We start from the raw sequence: 27622 nt of genomic DNA on the forward strand, positions 1-27622 counted from the left end.
TATATATATATATATATATAATACCACTGTAATATATATATATTACAGTGGTAAATTTCATTTGGTTGTAATTTTATATATTCATATTTTACTATAGTATATTCCTATAGCTGTAAATAGAGATGGTTTAATGATTTATACAGTATTACAGTCAAGTCCAAAATTATTCACATCCCTTGCTTTCTTGTGACCAGTGATTTCTTTAAAAATATACAAGAAAAAACAAATCAGGTAAAAGAAGTTATAAAATTGAAAACTACATTTTCTTTACATTTTACTTTAAAAATTCACTTAAGATTGTTTATGCCCACATTAATAAAATGAAGAAATGTTTGGCATTACAGCAATCAAACCATTTTTATAATGGCCAAGCAGCTTTCAGCATGTCTCTGCTATTTTTGGCATTCAATTCAATGTTAGTCACTACCTGTAAATAACAGAACATCTGAGACATATCACTGATAATTTTACAGTAAATAAAGAGGCCAAGTGGGTTAGAGATAGCATAAGTACATTTATTGTTTTGATAATCTCTAAAAAATGTTTTTAAAAAAGTTCAACAGTTTATAGTGGTTCAATGATTGTACAAAAGAGTAGGCCAAGATGTTCAAACTATTTGTCAACATGTGAAAAGTAATAAGGAATGTTTATTTGCAGTTATTCCTGCACATAAAGGAAACAAAGAGTTTATTGAAAGAAAATCATCTTTTATAATATGGCTCAGATTTTATGTTCAATTCTTTTTCCAACATTAAGTATTTGTGTATTAGGTATTAAGGCATATTTGCCTAAAATAAAATTAGAAAATAAAAGGAAATTTATTTATCATGTACAGAAAAATCAAAATAGGAAACAAGGTATTAAATACAACCACTATAGTCTCAGTTTGTATTCACTTTCAGCTGATAACCAACCATCTTCATTTAGTTCTATGCAAACATCTTTTCATTTCAAGTCGTTCCCAGTTTTTATAAATTACTGTGGGTTTGAAGTCACTCCAGCGGATGTGAAAATGAAAAATCATGACAGAGGATACCGAGTCACGGGTCCCTTGGAACAGAGATCATGGGTCACTGGTTTCCGGTTTCTAGAAATGGATGTGCTGAAGGCTGCAGTCGGACCCCTTCACTCTGCCCCTCGGTTTCCATTAGCATCTCTGTTGCTGTCATGTGCTGATGCTGGTCCACTCAGTCCAGTTGATCTGTTGACCTGAAAAGACTGGTTCCCTTTCCTTTCCGTCCGTCACGTTTCCCCTTTTTTTGTTGAGCCTGGGCAGAAGCATCCTGCTGCGTTTGTCGTGTCAGAAGCTCCTTGAAGACCGAGTCCATGTTATTACAGACCTCCTGAAATATGCAATAAATGGAAGCAAAGAGAAAAAGGAAATCTACCTTGTTGATCATATTTTATACCAGTAATAATTTTATTTGAAACTATTGAACAGAATATTTCACTCAATATCAATTTTCAAAAGGTTTGCATCACTCACAGCTATAAAATATATTCCTTGTAACATTTTTTTTTTTAAAAAAGAAGAAAAACAAACCTTATCAACTTTAACAAACAAGTCCTCCGAGGATGAATGTTGATATCTGCATGCAGAAAATAAAATAAAATAAAAACTAATACCCCACTTTCTAGGAAGAAAAAAAAAAAAAAAAAAAAAAACTTCCATTATTGTTGATCAAAAAAAGTAAAAAAAAAAAAAAAGTTTCAGTTCCAGGATGATCACAGGTGTGAGTGATGTATTGTGACACCATCAACAAGAGGCCCCTGAAAATAGGCCGACAAGGTTCTAATTTATCAAATCACACATCGACTAATGTCAAGAGAAATTACACAGCCTTTGAAGGTTTGATGAAACCAAGGTTGTTTCGTGAAACTCACACACTGAATAATGGAGATTCTGGTATGACATGGGGATGTTTCTTATAAACATCCCCATGTCATGTATTGTGACAACATCACACACCGGGGATCAGAGGTCAGTTTGAAAGCATCCAATTTATTGAAAAAGTCATACCACCTTTTGCCGAAGAGGAAATGCTTTTGAAATGAGCATTTTACTAAAATAACAACCCAAGCCTAAAAGGAAGTGAGCAAGCTCTGGTTTCCAGACCAACAAGATTAATGAATCCAGTATAGGACCTGTGAACAAACGTTAAATGCTCTGTTTCTGAGGTAAGAAATTCAGAAGAACTTTGGAATGTGGTCCGACACCCATTTCTCAACTTTTTATGCAACTAAATGCCGTTTTTTTCTAATTAAATTCTTTATTGATAATGCTAAAGAATTTTAAACAGTGGACGTTATATTTTTGTAACATCAGACACTTTTTAAACAGTTCCACATTTCTTGCAGTGTTCTTAAAGTATGTGGAAATGAAAACCTTCATAAGGATTTTAAGCTTTACTCATTGTTTTCAGACGTATCGCTATTATTGAACGTACCTGTAAATATAACCTTTACCTTTCTTCCTCTGGTGCCAAACTGCAAACCTACAAGCTACTGTCCAACATTACTGTCAAAGTAAACCAAGTGGTTTCCATAACAACAAAAGATCTAACATTAAGATGTATTCAGTTATTTCCACATTAAAATTTTTGTAGGTATTAACAATTACAGAAACATTTTTAATAACTTATGCATTTCCTTTTTTTCCTTACACAAATAATTCTGTGTTTCTTGAATTGTATATGGAAAAAAAATGCATATACTGTTGATCAGAACAACTGGAATATGTTCAGATATAACTAAGTATAAATGTAAGTAAGTATATATTAATTTTTTTCAATCAGAGTATTTCATTCCTCTTTGGTCCATAGATTAATAGCAGTGTTACTTACTCTTTGCGTGAATAAGATGGAGAGAGCACTTTTTTCTGCCTGTACTGTGGTCCAACTGGAATCTGCAGCGTTAGCTTTCCGGACGCAGAAAGGACGCCCCCTGCTGGTACCTTACTGTAATCTAAGCAGCTGCTGCTGTTTGCTCTTGGACGCTCAGCCTTTGTCAGTGCAGGTGCTGCAGACACATCTGGGCCAATACCCGCCGGAAATCCCATTTCTAAATCTGTTGCAAAACAGTTTTTTTTGTTTTGTTTATATAAAAATTTCGGTTCTGAAGTCAAAATAAACGGCATACTTACCTTCTCTGCTTTGGCTGTAATCCGCCTCAACTTCTCCTTCAATAATAACCTCACTGCAAAAGAGATGAGGCCCAGACAATCAGACAGTTTCACTTTTCCCCACATGTTCTGCATTCACTTCTATCTGCAACCTCAAATGTGCTTCGTTGTCTCACCAGTCGTCCTGTTCGAGAGTCATGCACTTCTCATACATTGGTCCTTGTACTTCGCTCTGACTGGGAAAAATGCTTTCATGCTGCAGGATGATGCCCTTCACCAGGGCATTGATCTGAGGCTGCACAGTTACGACTTCGTCGTCCTGCAGGCCTCTCACCAGGCTGGGGCCGAAACACACGGCCAGATTGTACGGCTGCATCATGTTCTCGTCACTGTACTGAGACACACTGCAGGCACAGAACAATGATCAAGATTATTTTTAATAAGCATCGTCAAAGTAACAAAAAATAAAATCTTAACCACAGTGCAGTGGAAGCATGAACCCAAACTGTTCTACAAGTCTGGAGGTTTTTTTTAGTTCTTGTTCATGGTCAAGTTGCTCTCGGAAGATGTTTTGCTCACATCACTGTTTTGCGGTCTAACTGACATTTTGGATGGAAAATTAGGCTAATGGAAATTTATAGATTGTGGAAACTTCCCCCGCCATGACATCTGTAGCTACCAAAATGTCTTTTTTTTTTTTTTTTTTTTAAAGTGTTTTCCTTCAAACTTCAATGCGTTTCTTCTACATTCGACCTCATATGACTATACTTTTGTGTGGATGAAATGTACTGCTAATGATGTCAGAAAATGTACAGCCTGCATTGGGATTATAATAGAGGCAACAGCTGCTCATAACCTTCTTATTTTATTTATTTACAATCAAGGCTTGTGGGCCACTATCTCTGAATGCAGTTCAATCAATCAAGCCTTGAGGTTGATGGGCTACAGCAGCAGAAGACCATACAGGAATGCTGCTGCAGTCAGCTGAGAGCACAATATTGAGCCCTAATGTGCACAAATTCAACAAACTTACGCAATTTATACTGTGTATTCAGTTGCAATTTCAATTAGGATCACACTTTTACGTAAAACAACCACTTTCTGCCATCGTTAATGGCAGAAAGTCCTAGCTTAGAGAAGCAACTGTTGTCGTTTTTTTAATTTGGGAAGAGACATAATTTTTTCCAAAAAAAAAAAAAAAAAGAAATTCTGCCAGAAAGATAATTTCTCAAGTCAAAGAATTGAGGTTGCCAACTTTCCTAGGATTGCCAGTCCCAGCAAAATCACTCCAAATTCAGACAATGCAATCAATGATCAGAGAACTTATTTAAAAAAAAAAAAAAACTTGAGCTTTATATCAGAATCCACAGGAATCAGCATGTTTAATGCTAAAGTATGTCACAGTACAATTAAAGACTGGAAATGTATGACTTTTTTTGGAAGTGGTTGCTTGAGGAAAGCGTAAAACAAATGTGTCAGTATAACCTTTCAAAGGCCGCCTCTGAATAAAACTGTAGGATCGATGTTCTTTGGACTAAAGTAACTAGAAAAAAAAAAAAAGTTTGGCCGCAATATAAATATAAACATGGTAGCAGAAGACGAATGATTTGGACTAGATTTTCAGCGACACCTCCAGGGCATCCTGCAGCCACTGAGTCAACCATCAACTCCCCCGTATATAAAAAGTACCCGGACTCAAACAGTGAGGAGGCGTACATGTGAATGGCAGCAGAGAACTTTAACTTGGTGTGAAATGCTATTGAGACTTTCAGAGAGGTTTGCCCACAAACCTCAATGACCTGATTCTATGTTGTAAATAAGAGTGGACTGATGTTATCCACAATGATGTGATGGACTTAAACGTCAACTATTGCTACTCGAGGAGGTTTAAAAATATGATGCAGCATACTTAGTTTTTCCTCATGAATGTCATGACTGTAATTTGAATCATCTCCCACTTAACAGAGTATTCAAGTTAATTTTGGGCAAAAACACCAGCCGAACGGTAAGGAAATCTTTACCACAGCATTGCAGTCCTCTTATCACTTTGGTCCTTAGGGTCATGTCAGTGGTATTCAACAGAAAATGGTGACTTAATTTAAATCAGGTGCAAATGAAAACAATGGGGGAGGCAAGTGAAGCTGAGAGTATTTTAGAAACCTTTATACAAACAAAAGTAGTTCCTACTGAAGCCTGCTCTTGCATAGTATTTCATCACATTCAGAGGACTCCAAAGCACTTCTCACTACGTTCACCGATTCACACAGATTGTGGTTACCTACTGGATTGTAGCCACAGCTGCTCTGGGATACTCTGACGGACGGACTACCATGCACCTGCACCTGCACCACCATCTTTTCCAATATGACGACGTGCTTTTAGGCAAGGCAGCTAACCCCGGGTCGTTTCCTGAATGTACCTCAGCAGCATATATCGGTGAGAACATCGTTAGTGTGGCCGGGCTGCATGAGATTCCAGTAGCTGGTTTCTGAGTGGCTGGTCTGACTGGAAACATGGCTTTCTGCCACAGAGCTTTGTGTGCAACAGTAAGGCTTGTGGCAAACCGTCATTGAGACTTATGACCTTTCGTGTGGTTGTGACAAAATTGGAGAAGTGCAGTGTGGGTGAACACTTTTCAATGAGTTTTTTTTCTAAATACCAAATTTTAAAAGAACATAGTCATGTCGGTACTTGACAGAGTCTGGCGATGTCTCAGGTGGCGTTCAAAAAGTTTGGAAACCACTAACGATCTGATTTTGCTGGCTTGTTCCCTAGTCCGAGTCGGCTTGCCGCTGCAGCCACATACAGTTTGAATTTTCAGTTTTGTTTCTCAGTTATTCTCCTCTGTGCTAGATTTTTATAGCTCCTGAAGTTGCAGTACTCACTGATGAAGGAAGGCAAAGAGGTATCTCATGACAACAATGACGGGCTCAGGGTAAGACGACACAATTGCCTTGAGCTGAGCTGCTCGCTCCGCATCGTCCTTTATCTCTAAAGGAAACGTAACGAAAGAAAGAATCAGCTGCTGTTGCTATGCATCTCCAGTCAAGTCAAACGTTTCCTCTCGCGCGAGCTCTTACGATTGCACTCCAAGAGCTGACTGGTGCTGCTGACAGGAAACAGGGGATTGTCCAGACATCTGAAGTAGAGCTTCAACACTCCCGCTACAGAGTCCATATCATATTGTCGCTCAGACAGTGGGTCCTCTCCTGCAGGGAAGGCGAGGACACACTGTCCAACATTATTAACTCTCCATAGTGAGTGAGGTTCATCCAAACAAATGCAGATGCACACACAGATCTACCTCGTTCAAACGCATCTCTTAGAACATTGACCTCCATCTGAGATCCGGGTACTCTAAAAATCCCTTCATGGTGGAGACCTGACGAGGAAAACATACGCTGCAATCATTTTTGCCCCATGAAGCAAAGACTTTATATTCCAACTGGAACAGTATAAAGAAACACAGACCATGTATGCAGCTCTAAAGGCTGATGAGCGATGAAAGCGGCTTGCTTACCGTTCCTAAAATCTTGAACACTCACCATAAAGGTTGATGAAGCGAACGCAGCTTTCCACAACATATGGTATCTGTTGTCCTGACGCCTAAAACAGGAATACATATTTCGTTTAAATGCATAAAATAACATAATAAGCAAATATTTAATAAATATCTAAAGTATAGTGTACATAAAATCTTTTCAAACTTCTTAATAAAAACAAAAACCGCAACCATTTCTTCCACAACACTATAAACAAACAGTAGGGCTAATTTGTGATAAAGTAGCAATATATATCACAAAGTACTAAAAAAATAGTAATATTGTTAATAAAATTATATAAATTAAATAAAATTACTACTACAATAATAATTGCTTGTTTTTGAAAAGCAAGCAAGAGTAAAAGATGCATCAGTGCAATGAGGAATAAGGATTCTTCTACCTTTATGAAGGACAGCATGTCTCCACTGAAAAGTTTGTGATTGTGGATCAAATTGGCACTTGAATGATTCTTTCTCATACGCAGCGACTTTCCAGAAAACCTGCAGAAGCCAATATATTGACGCATGTTTTTTTTTTGTTTTTTTTCCCCCATATTGCGTATTTCCCTTAATTTTGTACCAAGTCATCACAGGACAAATAAAAAGGAACAGAAAATGCAGAATTTGAGCTTATACCTGGGCTGATGTCCATTTGATGCTTCAGCTGAGGGGAAACAAGAGATCTTTTGAAAACGACATGACAATCCAGTCTGACTTTCAACTGCTTCATTAAACTACTCAGTCGGCAACAAAAAAAGGGAACACGATTTAAAATTTAAATGAGAAACACTGTAACAACATGCCAGTACACTGGGTCATTTACAATGGAACATTGTGTCTGCAGTTTGCTTTTTTTTTTTTTACATGAAAAATGCAGAAGTGCTACCTTTTTCTACAGCCTCTTTAAGCAGGTCATGTTTTGCTTGGAGCTTAGACACCAATGAGCTGCCAACCAGATATTCTTTTACTTTCTGAAAAAAACAAAAAAAAAACAACAAAGAAACAATCAAACAATTATGATTGACTATTGAGTCAAAACTCAAGAGATCCCCTGAAGTGTGAATTATTCTGGTCTGCAGACTCACAGTGAAGTAGACGTTTTCTATTTCCAGTATGCTGGCCCTACGCCGCGAAACGCTGGGTTTAACATTCAGATTCTCGGTGCTGCCCACTTGAGAAGGACTGCTACCCAGGCTGGACTCCAGATCATCATCACCAATGCCGTCCAGCAGCGCGGACTTGGCTGTTGACATGCTTTTACCAGCCTATGCGACAGAGAAAACACATCAGCTCAAGCAACAGGTCATCCTGTTGAGCTGCAGGATAGAACAACAGTGATGCAAATGAGCACAAAGTAAAAAAAAAAAAAAAAACTTTAAAACAAAAGAACATAAGGGGAACATGTCCATGAACAAAGATTTGAGTTACATAGGTTCCTTTTTTTTGCAAGCAGAGCCAATTTGCTTTTATAGACATCCCGTTCTAATAATGATCTATGTGGTCCGTTTATGCAAAAAGGTCTTTAAATACACAAAACCATCAAGAAACTACATTGCAGCTTTCTGAAATTAGCAAGCAAAGGTTTTCATTTCACTTCTCTAGCAAAAACAAGGGCTTTAGCAAACTTCAATGTGATTTAGAGGAATTTCATGTGAAAAAAGCAGCACAACACAGCATGCGATTGTGAAGTAGAAGTAAACAGGGAAATTATTTAACTCCTACATAAAGTTCAGTGCAACCAACTGCCTTCAATCGATCATGTTGAAACATGCCGGTTTCGACACCTTGCTTTGGGAATTTTGAGCCACTTTCTGTTCATACCGTGCCAAAAACAATAAAACTGTATAAGGACTCATGGCATCGGTCCAGTGCCAACACGGTAAACTATTTCTCTGTTGTTTCTATACATTGCTATGACTTATTTGGCTTTAATAAATTGGACTGATGATATTCACTCTGTTTTCTTGGTTATTTGAGATGATCACTCCCAGAAAGAGTCCAGGGAAGCGGCATTTTAAGGACTTTTGAATTATTCTTTCAATACTTATGCATATCCTTTCATTAAGCAAATACTGACGTGTCAAATTAAAGTCGTTAATGAGGTGCTAAGTTTTGTGACACGATCTTTACCTCTTCCGTTTCTTCAGTCACCGTTTTCAGCCGGGCCTGTATCTGCTTGAATCGGGTCTCCATCTCACACCTCATTTCGCACTCTGCACTCACTTCAGAAATCTGCAACATGCGAGAAAAAGTCTTCAGTCACCTCTGCTAAAAAGCAGCGGGACTAAAAACCGGCTCGAAAAAGCCGACCTGGTCTTCTTCGTGGGGCTGGTAGGGGAAGCGGAGGGGCATGGAGAAGGTGTTGCCGTGGTCCTGCAGGAGGGCGTCTCGGTCTCGGCTCTGGTCCAGTCCGGCCACAGCCTCCTGGAGCTGCTGCAGACCCGTCCTCAGGTTCTGTTGGGCCCACGACTGTCTGGACAGGTAGGCCTTCATCACCCGACCCAATGAGAAGTGGTACCCCACGTCTGCGCACTGTGGGGAAGAGGCCAAATGAGCTGCAGATGGGACTGCACATCAAGACTAAGGTGTGAAATGAAGCCCTTACGTCTATGAGCGTGGTGATGTCCTGAAGGTAGTATTTGTTCATGGAAGAGTTGGCTGCGGACAGGTTGAGGAGGTAGTCGTTCCTGGCCTTGCTGCACTTCAGCTGTATCTCCTGGACTTTAATTTGCCTCTACGCAACACATAAAAATGTGTTTCACATAAGAACACGAGGAGCCACATCGACAGAACACGCGATTCACAGGAACCATTTTCGTTTACTTTTTCTATCAACCGCTCCAGTTTTTTAGCCGCACTCTGCTTTTGCTTTTCCTCCTGCTTCTCGGCCTCCCTCAGCTTCCCCTCTGCACAAACAAACTCTGAGTGGTACTGGTGGTAAGTCCGCCATGCCTGCACAGAGGCACAAACAAGTACTTTTTGTTTTTTTCTCTCTCCCGTGTTTAGGAAACAGAAACTGTTTTAAGTGGTTGGTTGGTTTCTTTCTTACCGTCTGCAGCTCGGTGGTAACCTTGAGTAGTCCATCTTGCAGCTGAGTACAAAGGTCTCTACTCTGAAAACATAATGTGGAGACAAAACATCGCAGTTGACACCAAAACAGACGAACCAAAGCAAACCTTAAAATCTGTGAATTGTGTCACAACTACAACGAGGAGATACAGTTTATTTCAATGAATTGGACCATAACCAAAATGTTAACTTTAGTAAATCAATTTTAAAAATGAAACCGTTACAGCTCATTTCATTTCAGACACACCGATATATTTGAAGTTGCTAATTATGATAATTATAACTTACCAGAAATAAAAGCTAAATATCATGCAACAAAAAACTGAAAATATTTTAATCCTTCAATGTTCTGAACACAATCTTTGGCAAAGTCTGCTAACCTGCAAAGAGACATTACTACCCTCTACAAATGACGAGAAGGTCAGTGTTTAATGAAGCCGTCTAGCGGAATCCAAGCATATTAATGGAAAAATGAGCGGTAGGAAAAAAAAAGTGGTAGAAAAAGGTGTTCAAGCAGCTTGGATAACTGCAGATTACTAAACTTTCGGGGATTTGGATGATTTGGTAAACAGTTCCTTTTCTTGTGTTGATCTGGTGTGTCTTCTCATCCAAGCAAAACAAAACCATTACTGCAACGACATTTCTCTCTGCAGACAAGCTGCTGGGAAATGTTGGTTTTATTTTCCAGAAGCAATCAACACCTGCTCACACTTTCAGAAGTACAAATACCTATCAATTTATTTAACTGCACAGCAAACTGGCCTTAAACGCAAAGTAAAGTCGGTTTTTCATTCGATACATTTTTGGGGGGGGGGGGTATTCATTAGTTATAAGCCAGCAAGCAAACAAACAAACAACAAAAAGTACTACTGTTCTTAAACGGGCCTGTTCCAACAGTACCTTCTTAGCCAGACGCTGTGTGTAATCCAGACAGTGCATGACTGGCGTTATGAGGAAGTTGCTGCAACTTTCACTCAGTCCGCTGTGGTCCCTACTTTCCTGGCGGGTTTGAGACAGCAGAGCCAGCCAGACCTGGGAGACGGAGACGGAGTGAGAGCTTGGCTCCTTCCTGAGAGGGAAGACGAGTTGGAGTCAGTGTGGCGCTCTCTCTCTCTCTCTCCAATGAACCGCTCGTTGCTTTTGCTAGCTCGTTACCTTTTTACCCTCAAGGTGAACCTTTCCGCTAGCTTTTCCAGGGAGCGGGAATATTCGTTTTCAATCTCGCCCCGTCGCCGCAGGTAGTCCGCCATGTCCTGCAGCTGCTGGGTCTTCTGCTCCAGCTGCGCGTCCAGCACCTTCAGCTGGTCCAGGAGCTGGCAACGCATCTCTGGAAATATTCATGGGAAGGAGAGACGAGCACAATAACCGCAAAGGCTCACAAGCAAAAAGCGAGAACGAGTGACTCATTCTGAAAGTGTTGCAAGCAGGGTTTCCCCACGACATGCTGGTCACATTCAGGAAGAGGTGCGATAGGTGTGAAAATTACTTAGATGAGTACTTTTACCTTTTATTTGCGTGTCATAGTCCACCGCTCCCACCCTCTCCTTTCGAAGCTTTACAGAAGTCATTGCTCCTCCAACAGGGTGGAATTCTGTCAAGTACAGAAAAAATTTTAATAAAATCAACCCATCAGCTGTGTTCACAGCAAAATTGCAACAACAAACTGCTCCTAGCATTTAGCTGGACGGACACACTGCAGCAGCCAAAAGCTATGCCCCGTTGCTGCACCAATCACACTTTTTTTTTCTTCTTTTTTTCAGAAGATTTCACGCCCCCAGTCTTTCCAGCGACCTAAACCAGCTTCTTCCTGCCGCTTAAAGTGAGAAGAGAAGTCAAGACAACTTGTTCATCTTACTGTAACACATCGCCCTCAAACTGGAGGCCCATGCTTTTCTGAGCGGGCAAACTGCTGAAAAGCAGCAGTTGGAGTTGGGCACAACAAGTGTTGCCCTGCAACACACCAGACCCGTTTGCACTGCGGGGCTTTTGCAGAAGGTGCAAAAAATAGCTCCGGCAGCATCTTAAGCGTTATCCTAAAAATAGTCTGAACCGTGAGGCAGAAAACTCTAAGGGGATGTGTGCTTCAAAGACGACAGGTGGTCGAGCAAAACTTTACTGATTCAGTCACTGCAAATCCCACAAGGTTTGACTCTTTACTTGAATAACTGAATCATCACAGGGAGTTTGTGTCACAAGGTTTGGCAAGACATGTTGGACTGGGACATTAAAGTACATAATTTTTTTTTTAAAAGACCAAAAGCGTTACCTTTTGGCCTGCTTTCATAAGGATGTGACAAATAAATAAAAATATTTCTTTAAGCATGTGATATTTCACCATCAACCTACAAACCAGCACTTTGTTTAATTTTTTCTTCTTCTTTGTTTCATTAGTGTAACAAAGTGCACAGCAGAAAGAGGAAGAACAAGGTTTTTTCTTGCTGGGTCATAAAAACTTTATACACAATCAGCAGCACATTTCTCTGCACTATTAAACTTCCCCTTTTCAAAAATCAAACGCTCTTCAGCTCTCTTTTAGCTAAAGCCTGGGCTCTATTTTTCCCCCCATCGACAATTACCAACTGACCTGCCAGGGCGACAAAATCACAGCCACAAGCTCCCCGTCCACAGGAGGAATGCCTCGTTTTATTATTTTACAACATGTGTCACCCTTTCCACATTTAGAAGTTCATTCTTTAGCTGTGCGATTCACAACTTTGTGCTGTCACCACCACCAATGTAGTTTCAATCTTACAGCAAGCATAGCTTAGAGCTTGTTAAAATAGCTGTGTGTCCCATTTTGCCACTGAAGTTTCACAGGTAACAACATGAAATCTGAAAGGGTTATAAAGCGATAACAGCCCAGAGGGCTGTGTTTGCTGCCAATAAAAAACTATAGATAGGCCATGCACTTCTCATGAGAGTTGAGCGTAGTCCGTTTTAATTTGATCAAAAGAACATTAATGAAAGGTCAAATACAACCAGGAAGAAAACAAGATTCATTACCTGTAATAGATGTGTTGACAAGCCCCTTCTCCTTACTCAAACGACTAAATAATGCCACTTAGCAGCACAGTAAACTCTGAACAGTTGTTTCACCTCCCCCGCAATTTGGACTTGGATGCTTGTGGGTGGAGCAGAACTTGTATCTCTGTGACTCTTTCTCTCCCTTTCTCACAGACGCACACACTTGCTGTTGTGCAGCACTCTCTCTCTCTCTTTCTCACCCAGCAGCCTTCATCTCGCTCACACATGCAGCCTGAAGCATCCTCGTGTGATTGTGCAAGTGTGACAAGCTAAGAAAAGACAACCTTTTAGAGCCAAGCCCTTCCTCTCTTTCTTTCTCATTTTGCCTTCTTGAACGCTTCAGGCTCCAATCACACTCCAGCTGTTGCCATTGATTAATTCCCTCCTCAGAGGTGTGGTGTCAGTGACTGGATGCAGTCAGGTTTGGGGTTCAGGTAAGAGGGGGGTAGGGGGAAAGCAAATCAAAAATAAATAAATAAGAAAATAAAAGACAAAGAGCAAAGGGAAAAAAGGGAGTGTTCTCTGCACAAGGGTTAAAATATTTAGTCATTTTTTTCCCCACAAGGCATCAGATGAAGAAACCACAGATCAACTTCTCCTTTTAAATACATTCAAACATGTACATTATGTTAGATATATTTATGTCCATGACAGAAATAGAGAAAAGCTATGAAGGGAGGAAAAAAAAAAACAGAAGTCAAGAGTGATGGTGTTAAACTGTAACAGCTAGCAGTCAGTGAGTGCAACCTCTCATTGAGGTTTGAGCCCATAAAGTGATGATTGGTCCGGTAAAGAGAAAGTCAGACGAGTGCAGTAGACTGAAGACAAACCAGCACCTTACAGAACAGTTTAAATTAAACTCGCCACAGAGTCAAATAGGTGTAATTTGAGCCACTAAAATATTGTCAGAAGACAGATGGACTTTGTAATGTCTGCTCCAGTTCTGACCAGCATTGTTAAGGTCTGCACATATTTTTTCCAAGGACTGAGAAGTGTTTTTGTTCTGTCTTCCAGGACTTCCACATCCCTGGTCAGGTTGTTCTCTCAGTTTTTTTGTCATGACATCCTGCAAGCAACACACGCTCAAGTTAGAGCACTGATGTGTTAACAACAGCAGATTGTCTGTACTGATAAAGGACACTTAAGTGAAATCTGGTGTGAACGAAAACAAGTTTCTCGCATGCAAAAAAAAAAAAAAGCAACCGCTCTCTTTGGCTGTTTAGTACTAGCTTGAGCTAACTGTGCCAGCATAGCATTTCTCTTGCACAGATGCATTCCTTTAGAGAAATTGTTTCTTTGTATAACACAAGTTATACATAGAACTCGGGGTCACTTCCAGTTTTTAGGAGAGGGACTGCTCAAATTTTCATATATTTATTTAAAGCTGAAGATTTTATGATTTCTGTAAAACAGCTACTTTTGTGAAAGGTCACTGCACGAGTTGCATGCCTCTGCCACGTACCTCTCTTTTGGCCGTTTCCTTCCTCAAACGTTCAGTTGGATGGTGTTGCACAAGCACATTAAAATTCCCCTGCACAGACACTTTATGGTCAGTGTGACAAAATACATTTTTAAGTTCTCATCTCTATTTTGATTTAATGAGTAGTCTCTTTTTTAACTTCCAAACAGACACTTTGCTGCAGTTTTTAGCCCTGCTGTGACCTAAAACAGAGTTTGGTTGTAGAATTAATAGACCTGTGTTTAGGAAGTGTTGCATCTATTTAGATTACATTTTTTTATTGTCAAACTTGACAGCTATCCAATTAATCTTTGTGAGATTTGTTGAGACGACAGTGATTTTTTTTCTCTCCAGAATGCTACCACTAGGAGTCACCAAAATGAATCCACTCACACATATTTTTCTTAACCTATGCTTTTCCTGCTCTCAGATGTTGCCTCGCTCAAAGACAGTGTCCTGGTGAAATCACCGCTCTGCAGACCTTTTTATGAATAATTTGCATGTGCTTCTTGCTCCTCTGTCAGTGTGTACTCAAGGTACTCCAGCTTCTAACACTCCAGAAACATGCATAATGCAATGCCTTGCTAAAATATTCTTTTTGACCCAGCCTAGTCCAACAGACTTACAACAAACAGTATGAGGCTGTGGAGATGCTTCTTCTCGGCAAGGGACAGAAAAGTTGACAAGAAGATGGAAGAGTGTCCATCGCTGGTCCTCAGGTCTTAAATGCGTCAAACCTTCAATCTGAGTCACTGCTCATGTGTCTTGTTTTTTTTTTTTATTTCTCCAGGACTCCAAGTTTGACCCTTTGCTCCGGCTTAGGATCAGTTTTCAATTGCCTACATCCGGCAATAAAAATATATGATATTCTAAAATCAACTTTGTATTTGAAATTTATTGTCGATGTGCTCAATCTCTTAATAAGCAAAACAAATCCACAGCATAACACAACCTCTTGAGTATCAAAATTAAATACTTTTAAAACATACTTTGATATATTGCATCTGTACACCTTTTCAGTGGAGGCAACTAGTTTCAGTGTGCAGTTCTCCAACTCATACTAAAACCACCTGCAGTTGCAAAGCATGAATGGTTTATGGCATGCACAGACATTTGCAAAGCTCAAATTTATTAGAGCTCTCTGCAATAGGGTACTTAGAAAGGGAGTGGGAAATGGCTTGTTTTATACATTGAAATCACAACTGGACACCGCTCTGCTTTTACACAAATTTATTTTGATCGATGACCTGATTAAAAAAGGAGCACTGCACCCGCTGACCATTTTTTGTTGTGTTAAACTGTGTATTTGTAGAATAAAAAAAAGCTTTCTCTTCTTACAACAATAGGGAAAATGCCAAATATTAAAGAAAATTACTGTAAAACTTAAGTTTTTTTTCCTCCAACAAATTAAGAGACCAACGGTCATTTTGAATTACAGATATTTTGGACTTTCAAGAAATCATCGATCAAGTAAAAATGCTTCGACCAATAAGTTTAGTTTAATTTGGATAACACATTGACTCAACTCTGTTCATCACAGCAGAGGGAGAGAAAAAAAAAAGAGACGCAGCTTTGATAGTCAGATAGCCAGCCTTCAAAGTCAGAAACAGCTGCAAATTGCGATAAAAATGGATGCTTTAAAAAATGTCAAGAACTGCGGCGTCATTGTGAGTCAGAAGAAGAATCTTTAACGTCTGTGCTTTCTGTTGCCTCGCTGACTTCACTCAACTCTTTGCTCTCTCCTCCACTGTCTCTCTCGCTTTCTCTCTCTTGGTCGCCGGAGCCTGATGGGCTCTGACCAGATGTTGCTTCTTGACTCGACACGCGCACGCCAGGCTTCCTCAGCTGCATGAGAATGACAAAAAAAAGAAGAAGCTAAATTTACACACACACACACAAAATGTATCTCAATTAAGAGCAAATAAAGGAATGTCAAAGAAGTAAAAAGGAGGACATTTACAGATTCTAATTCACCTCATCGGCCATGTGAGCCAGGTCTCTCTTCATGGCGTAGGCATCTTCTCCGTCTGCGTAATATTTTGGTTCGACTTCACTGATTCTGAAGAGAGACGAGATAAAACTTTACCTTATATAAAGTCAAATTCAATAAATTATATTCTTGAAGGACTTATTTATTGCAGTAACTTAATTCACCAAGTGAAACAAATAAATAATAATTACACTGTGATGTTTTAAAGCCTTTCTTCCCGACAGTTATGATTTTCTTTGTATACATCTGACAAAAACATTTAAAGTTATAGAATTGTTTTAGCCCAATAAAAAAATTTGAAGACAAAAATGTGTGCTTAGTAATAATCACATAAAAAATTTATTTTCTAAGGCTTAATATTTGACATGACATAAACAAACTTACTGAAACTTAAGGGTGTTGGAGTACAGGTGTAGAGCTGCTCGGTTGCTGCAGTGGGGAAAAAACAAACAAACAAACAAAAAAAAAACCATCAGTAATGTTCACAATCTGGAAGAAAAAAAAAACCTTATCTACATCTGACCATAAGAAAACGAGTTTCACTGCCACCCTGTCACCTTTTGCGAACGTGAAGTGAGACATATTTAGCGTTGAAGTTTTCTATCATGGCCCGGCTCGCCTGGTCCATCAGCTTCTGGGCCAGACCGAGACGTCTGTGGGATCGCTTCACTGCCTGCAAGACGTAAACCAGGTCACACACAGATTTATCAGTGTATTTATAGAATCAGGAACCTTTATGCAGACTCACCAATGAAGTAATATGTCCATGAGGTACATCATCAGGGTCCTCCTCCCTAAAAAAAGAAAAGTCAGTTTTGATGAATGAATTTTACAGCCAAATTCAGTTTGATTCAGGATCTGCACAACACCAATATTTACCATTTGCATAATTTTTTTTTAACATACCGGATGAGGTATGTGCAACTTTGCCACTGCAATTTTAGCATTCGCTCTATCGTCACACATATCAAAAATAAATCCCTGAAATCACTGTTTCAGTTTATGAGCGGATTTTCTGAAATTTATATTTTTATATTCTAATTTACTCAGATGCATCCATAATTGTGGTCAAATACTCACATTTTTGCCAGCACATATCCAACAATTTTACCATTTTCGTCCTCAGCTATATAGGAGAGCTGAATGAAAGGAAGACAGAGAGTGAAACAAACGGTCAGGCTTTTAGGACAAAGTAGCACAGGCGAAATGAGACAGAAGGAGCACCTGAGGCCAGGATAATCCGTGATAGAAGTAGTATTTCATCTGGTAGTTTTCTGGGAGACACAACAGGTTACAGTGCTGCATGTTCATAAGGTCCTCCGGCTGAAACAGATAAAACAACCACCGCAAAAGTCCATCACAAAAGGGGGAAAAAACAACCGATATTTGCAAGAGCAGCAGTTAGCTTAGCTTTAGCAGGTAGTAAAACAGCGTGGCTGACATGGGATTTCTGTGTGCTTACCCTTGCGTTTCGTATATTCATTTTGTTGTTTGAATTTTAATAAAACTTCCGAAAAAAAAGTTTTTAATTTACACGGTTTCCAATAACCGTTAAAAAACAAACTACACGAGAGAATTTAAAAGACCCGGCGCACTTACTAACTGAATCAAACAGCTAGCATGAAATGAAGGAGGAAAGACGTAAACACTTCCGGTGAAAATGTGTCACGACTTCACAATAAAAGCCTTTAATGGACTTTTATTTTATTGTAGCAAATACCAACAATTTATGGTGAGGTAACTTTGTAGATTTCCATGATTCCTTATCTAATGTGTCTAAAAGTAAATACAAAGACAAAAACGATCAAAAATATTACAAACTACAAATATTTAAAACGAGAGTCTATAAGAGAATATACAACATTATTTAACTTTACAGAATTGCTTTTCTTTCCCATTATACATTACCTACGAATATTTTTGTTTTAACTGAACGCAGACAACAGAATAAGAATAAATAAAATGGCATGAGATGAATCATCATAGTGTTCCCCGGATCGGCAGTTTGAAATGTCAGATCTTAAAACTTTTAGATGACTCCATCTTTTCACCTTCTGACCCTAAAAATAACATTGGAAAAGACTTGTGTCCCTGTCTATTATTTGCAATAAGTCAACTCAAAAGGTTCTCAACATTTTCAACATATATCAATTCTCAATAGTTGTTTCAATCATTTGTAGGACCTTTGGTATGAATGTTATTGTTCTCATCAGTTTTGTTATTTTTTTAAAACTGAACAGGAGCACAAGAGAACAACCTGTCAATTTGTGATCCTATTAACTTTGGGAGCTCCTGTTCTATACAATAGCTGAAAGCAGACACAGCCCACTTCAGGCATTTCAAATGAGAAAAATCTAACTAATAAGTTATAAACAACCCTAAATATATATTGGAAAACATATTAAGAATAAATTTGAACATAGCTGAAACATTCAAGTAACATAGCAATAAAGTTAAAGAAAACATTTTAAAACTTAAAATGTTATATATATTACAATTTTGCCACTTATGATGAGAAATAAATTAGGACACCCACATATATTTACGTCATCCTTAAAAGGGTAAAATTACGCACTAGTGTGTGACATCAGATGCACATCATGAGAACATTTTTACTCAGCACTTTGAAGAAGGTTTGCTGACTGTCGAAATGAGATGTGAGATCATGTATAGGCTCAAATGATTTCGTATTTACAACATACTTTCCGTTATTACTGTCATGTAATTAGTTATTACACTTTTCTTAGCATGCTTAGGCCTGATAAACAAGCAAATAACATTTTCCAAGCGCTCAACCTACAGGGACACGGTCCCTCAGGTAAACTTCCGTCCAATCAGCAGCTTTATGCAAATGAAAGCTGCAGGTGCCATGAGGGAAGGGAGCGGTGAGGCAATGTTCGAGCGGCAGCGACAACATTTCAGCGTGAATTTTATCCAGATCAAGATGACAACCTTTCTGACTCAGTGACATCTGTGACACCAGACAAAAGAAGTCGGGCTATTTTCTGATTGTCGACTGAATTCGGATTGTTGGCACCGACCTGTTGTTGTTTTCTCAAAAGGGTGAAAGTTATGCATACAAACGGCGGTCGGCAAAGAGTTACTTGTGGACATTTCGGTTGAATGAAAACCCAGATGGAGACCGACCTGAGACTGGAGTCAAGTTTGTGGGTCGGGAATAAGAGATACCTGGCTGTCCTGACAGGCTGGCATCTCAAATGGACCGAGGCGGACAAGAAGAACCGTGATAAGAAAGCAGGTGAGTGATCCTGTTGCTCTGAGCCAGGTGACAGAGACCGTCGCCTTAACAACCTTTACAAATCAAATCCAAGAATAAACAGTTATATCCTATTTAAAATTGTTGTTACTTATAATACTTCACTATTAGTCTTGCAAACACTTAAAGGTTTTACACTGACAACAGGTTTTACGGTGCAGGCAGGGAGTGCTTTCATTAAGTCCTTTCAAAAACGTGAAGAACAAGCTGAGCAGCACCAACATGTCATAAAACAAGTTTACTGAAAACAGGCTGGAAAACACACACGCGCGCACGCACGCACGCACGCACACACACACACACACACACGCACTCACACACACACACACGCACACACGCACACGCACACACACACCTACATGACCTTAGGTTGATATAGGCTGTATATACAACAAGATATCCGGCAGTTATTGAATATCACCCATTATTATTATAATAAAAAGAACTAATTCCAGCCAGAGAAGGGGAAAAAAAGAGAAATGTGTGGTGGTTTCTCCCTGAACACATCCCAATCCAGGTCAAAAGCAAGAGACAAAAAATTCGTAGAAATCCAGTCCTTATAATGCTGCACAAACTTATGCATCCGCCCATCCACACACATTCCAAAACAGAAAAAGCATGACAATAATAATATAAGAGAAATATATAATTAAATAAGTAATAAAAAATGAAATAAAGAAATAAAAAGGGCCTACAAATAATTTAATTTGCATCTGTATCAGGGAGCAAAACAATGGTGGCAACTAAAAATGGGAAAGTTTCACCAAGTTTCCATAAATTGCCCTTAGGCAAGAATCTGAGTTTTTCCATTTTCAGGTTTCAGAGAGCTTCCCTCACCCAGTGTTCATGAGATGGAGAGACGCTCAGTTTCCACTTTAGTAAAATAAGCCATGGTGATTTAATGTACATTAGGAAGAACTATCAGCCTGTCCAAATGTGAAAAAGCCCTTAATTAAAACACAAATTAAACATGATTGATCTAATTTTTTGGTTCAGTTTCACTAGTCTTAACATTACCCTCTTACTGTCTGGTCTATAAACTTATTTACTTGAACAGATCCTGTATAACAACATCAGGGGTCATAAACAGCAACACATTATGCCCCCCATCTAAAAATCATCTATTAGTCTGAAAAGGACTATGAAGCCCTGTATTGTGGCTGAATAACAGCAGAGTGGGGTAAAATTCCTTCACAGCAATTTAAATGATAATTTCAACAATGAGTGTCAATAGCAGGTGTTAGACTGAGGGGCTTTTCCCCCTAATAAAAATAAAATAAACATTGGAAAACAGTTTTTGTACTTTATCTAATTAGGTTTGTGTGATTTTGCGATTTGCTTGAAACAACTGAAAGGGACAAAAAGGCAAAAGCAGAAGAAATCTGTAAGGGAGAAATAATTTCTTTCATAAGCTTTTACGGAAAAATGAAAAGATAAACTTCTGTCTGCAGAAGATTTAACCTAAAACAAAAAAAATCAACATTATTTAACACAATACAAAGTTATTATAATTCATGCAAGTCAAAAATCAATGGGCTTCTTGACTTATTATTATTAACAAGTAGAGTGAACAACACTGACCTAATCCGTTGTGTTTATGCTGGTCAGGCAACATGCACTGCATGCTGTTTAAACAAACAAAGGCTCAATTCTAATCATGTTTATCTAGCATACACCAGGAAGGCACTCAGACCAGCACAACTCCTATGAAAATGAAGTGGCTTGACAGAATCGGCTTTCATTACAATCACACTGTCGTTTTTCCAGTATCCATTTTGCAACAACGTAGTAAAATCCAGGACGTAAATACCTAAATGGAAAACATCCGTATTTAATGCTCCTCATTACAATGAGTTTGAGATCCGTTTGGGATTTTCCTCACACCCGTCCTGTCACACAGTTTCAGTTCCTGTGGCCGAGGTGGTTGGAGTGGAGGAGGGCCGGGTGGAGGTCCTGCCTCACAAGTCTGTGGAGGACACAGACCGAGACTTCACAGGTATAAACACTCGTTACACAGCCACAATTTAACTATAACATGTATACTGTAATCAGATCTGTTGTTTTAGCCTGTTATCATAGTAGCGGTTACATAATGCCGCGGATAAAACATTTATTTACTGATCTGTCTGCAGTTTTCTACGTGAAGCGTAGCAACAGCAGGACGTCCTCTGGGCTGCTGTGGAGACTGGGCCGGACCCAGTTCACCTGTCCCAGCCGTGTCCTCAGAGACCAGTGGACGAAACACCTACGGACAGCCCTAAAAACACACAGTGAGGGGAGATTTTCCATTTAAATTGTTGCTGAATCCCCAAGCCTGTAGCTACTTGTAACATCCTAAATGTGTTTTTCAGGTCCCCTCCGTCCACACAGGCTGCTGGTTTTCATCAACCCGTTTGGAGGAAAGAAAAAAGGAAGGCAGATCTACCACTCACTGGTTGCCCCTGTGTTTGAGCTGGCTGGCATCAGCTCCCATGTAATAGGTAAACACTGTTATTGATAAAGTTCATACCCCTTCAACTTTTCCCCCATTTTGTCACTTTACAATCTCAAGCTTTATATGTGTGATAAAATCGAGTGGTTAACAGCTCAAATCTGTTGACAGGAGAAGTAGATTTATTTGAACTATATCAATCTATGAACCTTTGACCCTGCCACTCTCTTAATTTTTTTAATTTAAATAGTTTTTCTATGCCATGCAACAGACTGGATGGATGGATGGATAGTTTTTCTATCAGATAACTTCCCCAAGAAGTTATCTGATAGACACAGAAGTTTGTGCTTTGACGTGACAAAAATCTGTATCTTTTAATCTGTCCTCTGTCTGACCTTAACTCCTAAACCTGTTTTCAACTGCTGCATTTTTCTTTTCTTTTTTTTTTTTTTTTTTTTCCGTTTTAGTGACTGAACGAGCCAACCAGGCCAGAGATCACCTCCTTAAGAAAGACCTGACGGGCTTTGACGGGTGAATGCCGTCAGTATTTTGATGTGTGGTGGGAGGTCGTTACAAAGGCTTCACAGAAACTCTTGTGTTTGCTTTTGACAGTGTGGTGTGTGTGGGCGGCGATGGCATGCTCAGTGAAGTACTTCAGGGTGTGATTGGGAGGACGCAGCAAGAGGCAGGCCTTTGCGAGAACGATCCTGCGGTCACTCTGCAGCCCTGTCCGCTCCACATTGGGATCATCCCTGCAGGTAATTGCTGGAATGTGCTCATAAAGTCAGTGTGCGTTACAGATGTTAATCCAAAAAGCTCATTCCTGGTTGCCTTACTGTATAGGCTCCACAGACTGCGTGTGCTACGCCACAGTGGGGGTGATCGACCCCGTTACCTCAGCTCTGCACGTCGTCATTGGTGAGGAAAGGTTTGCGTTAAAAGAAACCCCCCGTCCTGTCAAATTTTAGCCCAGCTTAAATAATTCTGCCATCTTTCAGGAGATTCTCAGCCTCTGGACGTGTGTTCAGTTCACCACGGTCCCGGTCAGGTGCGATACTCCGTGTCTCTGGTGGGCTACGGATTTTACGGCGATGTGCTAGCCGAGAGCGAAAAACACCGCTGGATGGGGCCCTTCAGATACGGCTACTCAGGTCTAACAGAGATCCTTAGTGAAGAGAACAAAAAAAAAAAGATTGCATAGCCGAATTAAAAGAGCTCTGTTTTTCATCTCCTCATGGAGGCTGATTGCTGCAACCTGACCACTACTTCCCTTATAGAGCATTTTATGCAATACATCCGCTATGTTCTCGCTTTCATATTTTTCTTGCGCTATGCAATTCTTCTCGTTTATTTAGGTGCAGTGGTGTTTCTGAGCAACAGAAGCTACAGGGGGACAGTGCAGTATCTGCCAGCTGACCCACTGATGTCCAGCCCAAGAGATAAGACTCGCTGTTTGTCCGGGTAAAACACCAACTTCTGTTAGACAATTATATGAATAATTACATGCAACGTTTTAATAAAGACGGAAAGTTACAGTGGTTTGACACTTTAAAACATTGAAGTAATTGAGCAGTAGTTGTGTTACTTTCTGTTGTTTAAAGAAATAAGTTCTCAACTGAACACTGTTAAAACATGCAAATCGTTATGCACAAATACATTATGATACCCTTTTTTTTTTATCAGAAAATTATCCAAAAGGAGGCATTTGAAAGTGCAGAGATAATGATGCCTTGTTGAAATCATGATGCATTCACAAAGCTGTTCAAATTTCAGGCTGTTGGATGTGAAATGTTTGAAATTTTATTCAATCATTTCAAAACTTCTGTGACAACCATCCTCTTTAATTCAAGTGGGAAACAAATGCATTTATTAGAGGAAACAATCTAAGAAAAAGATGCAATAACCTGATTGCATATGTATACATACACCCTGAAGCTATTTGCTTAAGCACCTTTTGACTCACTTTCAGTAGTCAGTCCTTTTGAGGTAACGCCTGTTATAGAAAATGGGATTATTAACTGTAAGTAAAGTTGCAGTTACTCTAAGTTTGGCTTTCTCTTTTAGTCATGGTCATTTGCATCCTTTTGCTTAATCTGCAGTTTGCAAAGAGGCTGCGAATTTGTTATGCGGGGAAAGGAAGCAAAATGCATGATGAAGGCGGGAAGCAAAGTGGTCATTTCTCTAAAACTGATGAAAAGAATAGACTGAAACTGGTCAAGATGGCCACCAAAAGCAACACTGAAAGAGCTAAAGAAAATATTAACAAGATTTGGTTTTATTGTACATGTGACAACTTTCCATATGTCTGGTCTGAGTAGTTTCCAAAGGAAACAGACATGACTACATTTTTCCAGAATGTTATTGGAGAATGTGAAACCCGAGGCGTCTGAGCCAGAAGATAAGCTTAGCATAAACGACGCATCACAAAACAAACATCCCACCCAAAGTGAAACATGGTGATGGCAGCATCATTGTCTGGGGTTGTGCTTGTGAAGGTGGATGTAGTTATGAGTGGTTATTAGTAACAGTCTGTGTTGACCCAGAGCTTTAGACTCACGATGAAGTCTGATTTTACTTATTTGTTTTGAAGCATGCATGCAAATCGACAAAATAATGATGGCATGAGAGGAAAATGGAAGATTTGGAACCCTGCCTCCTGAACTATAGTCAACAGAATATCTGCTTTAGGCTGTGAACATCACTTGTCCTCACAGAAAGTCATATAGTATTGGAAGCAGGACACCCAAGAAGAAAACTGAATGCGAAAAGATAAAAATCAAATTAAAGGTGAAGTCACCTATTTTACCAAGTTATTGCAGCTTTTTTTAATATGATTTTTTAAAATTATTTTTTATTTCTAACAAATGTTTGTTTTTAAGTTAAATTGTAAAGGATTACTCTACATTCTATTTGGAAAATATGATAACATTTTTTACTCTGCAAAACCCTGGCTTTTGAACTAGGGTGTACTTACTTTTGAGCACCGCCGTACCTTCCCTTCTGCCTTTGTGTGCGTCCTAATCTAAGTTATCTGAGAATGTGGATGGTGATGATTTGTTGTAACACTAAACTCCTTTAATTAGAAGATTAGAAAGCATGCATGTGGTCTGTGGACGAAAAAATAAATAAATAAATAAATCGCCCAGAGTCTCAGCTTGGGACATTGTAACTGCTACCACCTGTACCTGGGACTCAGGTGTTGGGTGCATCTTAAGGAGGGTGGGAACTATGACAGTAGGAACTTGATCTAGATGAAATGTGAGACTCGGCCTCGTGTTGGGCTCGGGGTATCCACTTCAGCCTTTGTCTAAGCAAGCGGGCTCTGGCTGCCAGCAAATTTTTTAGGACGGCTTTTATGAGCAGGCATCAGACTTTAAGAGCTCTTTAAAACTCTCAGTGTGGTTATGTGTTTTCTAGGTGTGGTGTTTGCGCCAAAAGCACCGAGCGACTTTTCACAAACTCCTCCGATTCCGGCTCCCTGTACAGCTCCAACTCTGGTCCGTTCAGTAAAGACTCGGAAGGTAAAAAAAAAAAAAAAGACAACAATATTGTTTTACACCATGTAGTGACAGTCAGGTTTACTGAAAACGTACTGACCCCTGTCATTATTTAAGTTATCTTTATATATTGCGTAAATATATTTACTTGTACAGCCATATTTAACAAATTAAAATGTGTTTTAGTGAGGCTCATTTTTCAAAACAACCTCTAAAGCAGCTATTTTCATCAAGCTCACATTTCTTGATTTTAATCTCAAGAGTTGTGGTTTCAATATCTGTGGACAGAAAATTATGATAACAGAAATGAAGAATTACAAACAATCTGTCTGTAATCAATCAATGCAGTTCACATAGGGAACAGAGTTAGTGAAATAAGGGAATTTATATCTAAAAAAATATTTTGAAAAAAGCTGGAAAAATCTGACTTTATAGTGTGCACTCTCAAAGTAAGAATATTTTTTTATTTATTATTTCATACCCTCATGTTGCAGCATGTCATGGATTTACTCCGGATCATGTTGTATTTGTCAGACTTACACATCAGAGTCACAGTGACGACCTAATTCTGCTTTGGACAAGGCGATTGGCCTGTGGTCCAGCTGCTGTGCAAGTTAACCAATCAGATGTTAGGATCTCTTTTACAAACTAGTGTTACTGTGTAATGAAAATTATGGTAATAATGAAATACTGAATGACCATTTAAGTTATAACATGTAATTAAATAAAATGAACATGAAAAAACTCTTTTGACTAATGAGTAATTTTACATAAATTTACTTTTTGCATTATTATACTTTTGCTATCTTTTCAAATACATGAAAGGATGACATTATCCAATAAAATCCCTCTAAATATTTTTTTCTGTTTTGTTTTTTGCTGCATATTATAATTTCTTATAAGGTCTTGAACCACCCACAATATTGTTTTTAATAACTACACCTACACTTTGAAACAGTCCATCGGTATTTTTAAGTTGTTTTGTGTTATTTATGCTGTACAGATTAATCATGGTAGGATGTCGCTTGAAACTATAGAATCCTGTCTTTTTGTTTTTCTCTTTAGATGAGTGGGTCAGTGTGGACGGCAGGTTCAAGTCTGTGTCTCTCACATGCATGTCCAGCTCGTGTGCCAAAAGTCCTCTGGGTCTCTCTCCCTCTGCCCACCTGGCTGATGGAACAGGAGATCTCATCCTGGTGTGGGACACAAACCCCTTGGGATTCCTTGCTTTCCTCTACAGGCACACAACCGCCCAGGACCAGGTATCACGTTTTCCATGTGTGGAAACGAGTTTCGGCAGACATTTAAAAAAGTGTGCCAACCCATTGTTTCCACTTGTTCTCCTAGTTTGACCTGCCGTTCGTGGAGGTCCATCGTGTGAAGGCGGTGCGCTTCGCTCTGGCGGGAGGAGGAGAGGAAGCCGAGGACAGTGAAGGTCTGCGTGGTGCGGTGGATGGAGGAGATGGAGGAGATGGAGCATATGTCGAGAATGGAAGCATAGCTGGATCCCAGCAGCACCTGGCAGCGGGAGCAAATGGACAAACGATGACATGTGAGGACAAAACTATGAGCCCCTTCACGTGCGGCCTCTGCTGCAGGAAAGCTCCCGCTGTGTCAGTCTGGAACTGTGATGGAGAAATTCTGCCTTCCCCCGAGATTTGCTGCAGGTAAGTAAGTCATCATGGTGTGTTCTTTTGTCCCGCCTGTCAGATTTATGGTTTGCTCTCTCCAACACACGTCAGAAAGAAAAGGCCTGCGAAGCTGTTTCTTGTTACAAGTACTAACTACCTTTCGCCTTTTGTTTTGCCGCCGGTCTCAGGATTCATGGCCAGTTGGTGCGTCTGTACGCCAGGGGCATCGAGGACGGGACTTTCTTAAAAGACTGCACCGAGGAGAGGGACGAGTGCAACAGAACATGCATACCACCCAGATGAAATCTGACAAGCAATTAAAAAATATATATATCCGTTTGTTGTTTAAAGGTTTTAAAAATTGATAACACTGCAGCAAGTCCTGCAGACTTGCATTGCCAAAGAGTTTCTTAAGCTTCAGGCACTTCAATTCATACTTTGTCACTGTAATATTTGGAAGATAAATATTTATTCCTAAAGCTCTGTATGTTTATGTTCATTTGTCATCTTCCCTCCATGTACAAATGGTGGAAAAAGTTTTTTGCTTTGAAAATGACATTAACCTCTTACTGTACACACGAT

General features: G+C 39.5%; 3 protein-coding genes across 6 annotated transcripts; 1 reads left to right on the top strand and 2 right to left on the bottom strand.

Annotated features, from left to right (window-relative positions):
• Positions 1-494: 494 nt before the first annotated feature.
• Positions 495-13079, bottom strand: arhgap4a (Rho GTPase activating protein 4a). Of its 3 annotated transcripts, none has more exons than XM_008413595.1 (22): positions 12735-13079; positions 11236-11322; positions 10887-11058; positions 10632-10800; positions 9712-9774; positions 9486-9614; positions 9268-9396; positions 8973-9194; positions 8793-8894; positions 7748-7927; positions 7549-7633; positions 7299-7326; positions 7064-7163; positions 6667-6727; positions 6426-6503; positions 6202-6330; positions 6007-6112; positions 3298-3525; positions 3143-3195; positions 2844-3066; positions 1544-1589; positions 495-1343 (listed from the first exon to the last, which is right to left on the bottom strand). In XM_008413595.1, the coding sequence occupies exons 2-22, from the start codon at positions 11297-11299 to the stop codon at positions 1188-1190; spliced, it is 2523 nt and encodes an 840-aa protein (XP_008411817.1). In that variant the 5' UTR covers positions 11300-11322; positions 12735-13079; the 3' UTR covers positions 495-1187. The 3 variants fall into 3 exon arrangements, with proteins under 3 accessions (XP_008411817.1, XP_008411816.1, XP_008411818.1); XM_008413594.1 differs by lacking the exon at positions 12735-13079 and adding an exon at positions 11587-11655; XM_008413596.2 differs by lacking the exons at positions 1544-1589; positions 12735-13079 and adding an exon at positions 11587-11655 and having other exon boundaries at positions 1206-1343.
• Positions 13080-15427: 2348 nt separating this feature from the next.
• On the bottom strand, positions 15428-17843 carry naa10 (N-alpha-acetyltransferase 10, NatA catalytic subuni). Of its 2 annotated transcripts, none has more exons than XM_017305997.1 (8): positions 17667-17843; positions 17429-17527; positions 17285-17343; positions 16953-16998; positions 16762-16877; positions 16589-16633; positions 16175-16273; positions 15428-16059 (listed from the first exon to the last, which is right to left on the bottom strand). In XM_017305997.1, the coding sequence occupies exons 1-7, from the start codon at positions 17685-17687 to the stop codon at positions 16180-16182; spliced, it is 480 nt and encodes a 159-aa protein (XP_017161486.1). In that variant the 5' UTR covers positions 17688-17843; the 3' UTR covers positions 15428-16059; positions 16175-16179. The 2 variants fall into 2 exon arrangements, with proteins under 2 accessions (XP_017161486.1, XP_008411813.1); XM_008413591.1 differs by having other exon boundaries at positions 16189-16273; positions 17667-17701.
• A 1246-nt stretch (positions 17844-19089) lies between these two features.
• On the top strand, positions 19090-27361 carry LOC103467319 (ceramide kinase). Its single transcript, XM_008413592.2, has 13 exons — positions 19090-19463; positions 21382-21477; positions 21614-21751; positions 21833-21961; positions 22380-22443; positions 22525-22670; positions 22756-22830; positions 22911-23063; positions 23268-23373; positions 25330-25433; positions 26475-26671; positions 26757-27076; positions 27229-27361. The coding sequence occupies exons 1-13, from the start codon at positions 19328-19330 to the stop codon at positions 27341-27343; spliced, it is 1779 nt and encodes a 592-aa protein (XP_008411814.1). The 5' UTR covers positions 19090-19327; the 3' UTR covers positions 27344-27361.
• The last annotated feature ends 261 nt before the right edge of the window (positions 27362-27622 follow it).

This window comes from Poecilia reticulata, linkage group LG7, assembly GCF_000633615.1.
Source record: "Poecilia reticulata strain Guanapo linkage group LG7, Guppy_female_1.0+MT, whole genome shotgun sequence".
Taxonomy (NCBI): Eukaryota; Metazoa; Chordata; class Actinopteri; order Cyprinodontiformes; family Poeciliidae; genus Poecilia; species Poecilia reticulata.